The 3,642-nt window shown below is 43.4% G+C and overlaps 1 protein-coding gene across 1 annotated transcript; it reads right to left on the minus strand.

Annotated features, from left to right (window-relative positions):
• Window positions 1–778: 778 nt before the first annotated feature.
• OSTC (oligosaccharyltransferase complex subunit (non-catalytic)) lies at window positions 779–3,640 on the minus strand (the record flags this gene model as incomplete). Its single annotated transcript, XM_010004110.1, has 4 exons — window positions 779–797; window positions 1,531–1,728; window positions 3,304–3,397; window positions 3,583–3,640. Coding segments are annotated over 4 exons (369 nt in total), but the record flags the coding sequence as incomplete, so codon positions are not given.
• Between the last annotated feature and the right edge of the window lie 2 nt (window positions 3,641–3,642).

Here is a 3,642-nt window from a genome sequence, read left to right on the forward strand (position 1 = left end):
ATATATATAAAAAAAATAATTATCCAATAATGACAAATAAAGCTGATTATATGGCCATACTAGGGTATGGCATCTCAAGCCTGGATGTAGAACAGGCCATGTACACAAGAAAAAAGCTTCACAAACTGCATCAAATTCAAATAATTTTGTAGAAAATAAGTTTTATTTGGCTCCTTTCATACACTTTTTTGAAAAAGAAATGCACGTTCACACAGTTTTCCTGTCTCAGTACATGTTTGGATTTGCTCACGTAGGGCCATTAATATCAAGGCAAAAGGTGCTTTTGAAATAATCTCAGACACATGGTATTTTTGACTGGGAAGCATCTGAAGTTAATTATTTTCTAATTATAACTTGGAGTTAAACGTTTCAGGTGTTTCTTCTGTGATTCACACATGTAACTGTCCCACACAGGGAAGAGGAGACAGACCAGCAAGAAAATATGTCAAGCCAATGGCTAATACTCATTTCAGGTAGAGCTACAGAGAGGTTCTCTATTTCATACTAGGTTGGGATATAAAAAAACCCTACAGCTAGGTAACTTGTTCTTTTCAAAAGCTCTAAAACAGAAATGAGAAAACATTGCTTCAAAGCCACAAATCAGCCATTGGTAGTTAGAGTTTGTCTGCAGAGAAAGCACTCCTTCCCTAGCTGTTTTTCATGGCCAGGTCTCCTTCCTGTTGACGGTGACTACGAAATTTGTTTCTTGCTGCTTCTTCTTAAATGCTTTGTGAAGAGAACTAAGTTTGGCTCGGGCTTTCATACATCACAAGAGGTACTAACCCATCAAGTAGCCCCTGCAAAAAAAAAAAAAAAATAGGTTAGGAAAAAAGTTAGCAAACACAGGTAGCACTCCTCAAAATCAAGAATGGCCTTAAAAAGTTCAGACTTCCACAAACTCTGCTGGTCAAGGCTATTTAAAACAATTAATCCTGTCCAAGGTAGAAACTGGCCAGCCTAACTACACACTCCTTCCTCAGCTGATCTTCAGTGAACACTGAAAATGGATTACCCTTTTCTCAATCCAGCTTTGGTAATTGGAATTTTTGAAGCCCAGGTTACACGCTATAAAAGGCTCTTTATTTGTACCCTTTATGTGAACTACCAGTGTTAAGAAGATACTTAGTATAACCAAACATTTTCTGGCACTCAACAAAACTCTAGTCTCTTTGTCTCTTCCATTTTTCTGAATCCCCTTTCTTTAATGGGTTTAAGAAAAAGAACTGTTAAGACACATATACTCAATGAATCAAGTAAATATATAGCATTGACAAAGCAAGAAAATATAGACCAGCTCTCCATCCAGATACCTGCTGCCAGGGAACCCACCACTTCTGTCTTATGGAACAAAATTCTACATTAATCTGCAGAGGTTAAAAAAAACACTTAAGAAAGGAGGAATGTTAAGTCAATACCTTATGGCCAAGCTGCAGATCTTTAGCATAGTTCATTGTACTTTCTGTTACTCTTACATTTAAGAAGCACACACGAGCCATAAAATAAAAGCTGAAAAAGTATTAAATCACTTACGGTAATTTCATCCTCATGAAAACTCTGGCCATGAAGAAGCTCAAAAGCACACTGACAAACCCAATAAAGAGCAAAAGAAACCTATTCAGCTTGGGGATATTTGGTGCATTGGATCGATCCAGAATTATGAATCCAAGGCCACCCATTGTGAAGAGGAAGCTGGATGCAAGCCCTTCCATTATATATTGCCCATTTACTCTAAAGGGAAAAAAAAAGGGGAGACGGGGGAAAGAGAGGGTCAGAAAAATATTTGTTCTAAAGAAACTACTTACATTTCAAACTCTATCTACTCAACCTGCTTTACCTATACAAATACACAGGACGATGGACTTTGATGCCTGACTTCCTAACAAAAAGTAGGTATGGAAACTGATGGTGTGCAATTGCATCAAGGCTTGAGCATGTAATTTATCTCTGGAACTGACAGTCTGCAAGGTGACCAGTATTACTACTGGTTTTACATGTAGCAGCGTACACTAACAGCTACCAAGCAAGTTTGCAGAAATATCCAAAGTAGCACCTGATTTCATAGGTGACACGAGGCTTGGAACCATGATCCCCCAAGGCCACTAAGCTTTCCAAGTCCTATTTCCACCCTGAGGTTTCGGCAGCAGTGCCTAAATCCTCATTTCAGTACAAAGCCCACTCAAAGCACTACTGTATCAGCACACGAAGCACATGTACTGGGTGAGCACACACCAGAGCAGCTCTTGCTGGCCATGTGTTTTGCTGTTGGCTCCCTGAGCCAGCACACGGGGGGACCCAGCCTGAAAGGGCTCCCTGTCAGTCCATGCTGCTGGGTTTCCTGCTTACAAAGCTTGTGCTGAGAGGGGGGAAGCCAAGGCTTAGACAGAATATTGCACCTGAATCACACATCTCCTGCTTCCCACAGTCACTGAACCTTTCTCCTATCCTTGTTAATTAGCAAGACTAGCAATTCACAGACGTGGCATGAAGCGGCCAGGCTGGGCTAGTCTCACATTCTGAAAACCATTTCATCTTTTTTCATGGTTTTTTCACTGAATTGCACTAAAATGCTAACAACCCCCTCCAGTAGTCCAACTCATCTATGCTGCAACAGTTCCAGCCAGTCCAAGACATGGATTATACCTAGTCCAACGCAAAATCTGTACATGAGGAATGCCACAGACCACAGAGATTTGAGGAACATTTTTGATATTTAACAAAGAACATTATTTATTTTCAGACCAAAATAAAATCAAAACAAAACAACACCCCAAAACACGCCCCCCCAAAGTAACAAACGTCAATTTAACACTCTGTAGACCAACTGGCAACTAAGCAATCTCTAGCTTATTTTCAGTAATAGAAGCGAAAGGCCCGAAGAAGACACTGTTGTTACACACTTATAATTATATTCCCCATCCTCAGGCACAAGAATTGCAATTGCATTAAGTCTAAAATGCCTGAACTGAAAATCTGACAAGCATTATGTATCCTGCTACGAAATGACCACATGTATCCACACCCACTGCAGAACTCAACTTTAGCAGCACTGGCTTGGAAGAGAGATAAGTACTGCCAGATCTAAATCTTTTTCTTACCAGGCTGTTCATTGATAAAGTTTTGGAAGGGCTGAGTTTTCCCACTTCCAGTGATGTTAATGTTTGGGTTTTTTATTTGCAAACCAAGGACAGCTACAGAGCAGAACCTGCCTTGCACAGAGAGCTCAACCAAGCAGACGCACGGCTCGGCAGGACGGGTTTACTCGCTTGCAGCTCCTGGCTGGAGGGGGCAGAGCCCTGCTCCTACCTGTACGCCAGGAAGGCCACCGGCCTCTGGTGCCCATGCTCGTCTGTCATCGACCCCACGCTGGGAGGTTCCACAATCACGTCGTAGATAATCCCTGCGGGGAGAAGAGCAACCATCGCCCGTGACTCACAGCAGCAAACGGCGAGAACTTCAACACCGCCGGGACGCCCCGCGCTGGCCTGACGAGCGACCCGGAGCCGGACAAGGGGCCGGCAGCGGCAGGGGCTCCGTGCCCGGGCAGGGTCTCCCGCTGCCAGCGCCCGGCCCCGCCGCACTCACCTCCGGTGATGAGGAAGTACGAGACCACCACCAGCGCGTACACCGTCATGGCCGGGGGCA

The sequence above is a fragment of the Chaetura pelagica genome, unplaced genomic scaffold (genome assembly GCF_000747805.2).
Source record: "Chaetura pelagica isolate M959 unplaced genomic scaffold, ChaPel_1.0 scaffold88, whole genome shotgun sequence".
NCBI classification, from domain to species: Eukaryota; Metazoa; Chordata; class Aves; order Apodiformes; family Apodidae; genus Chaetura; species Chaetura pelagica.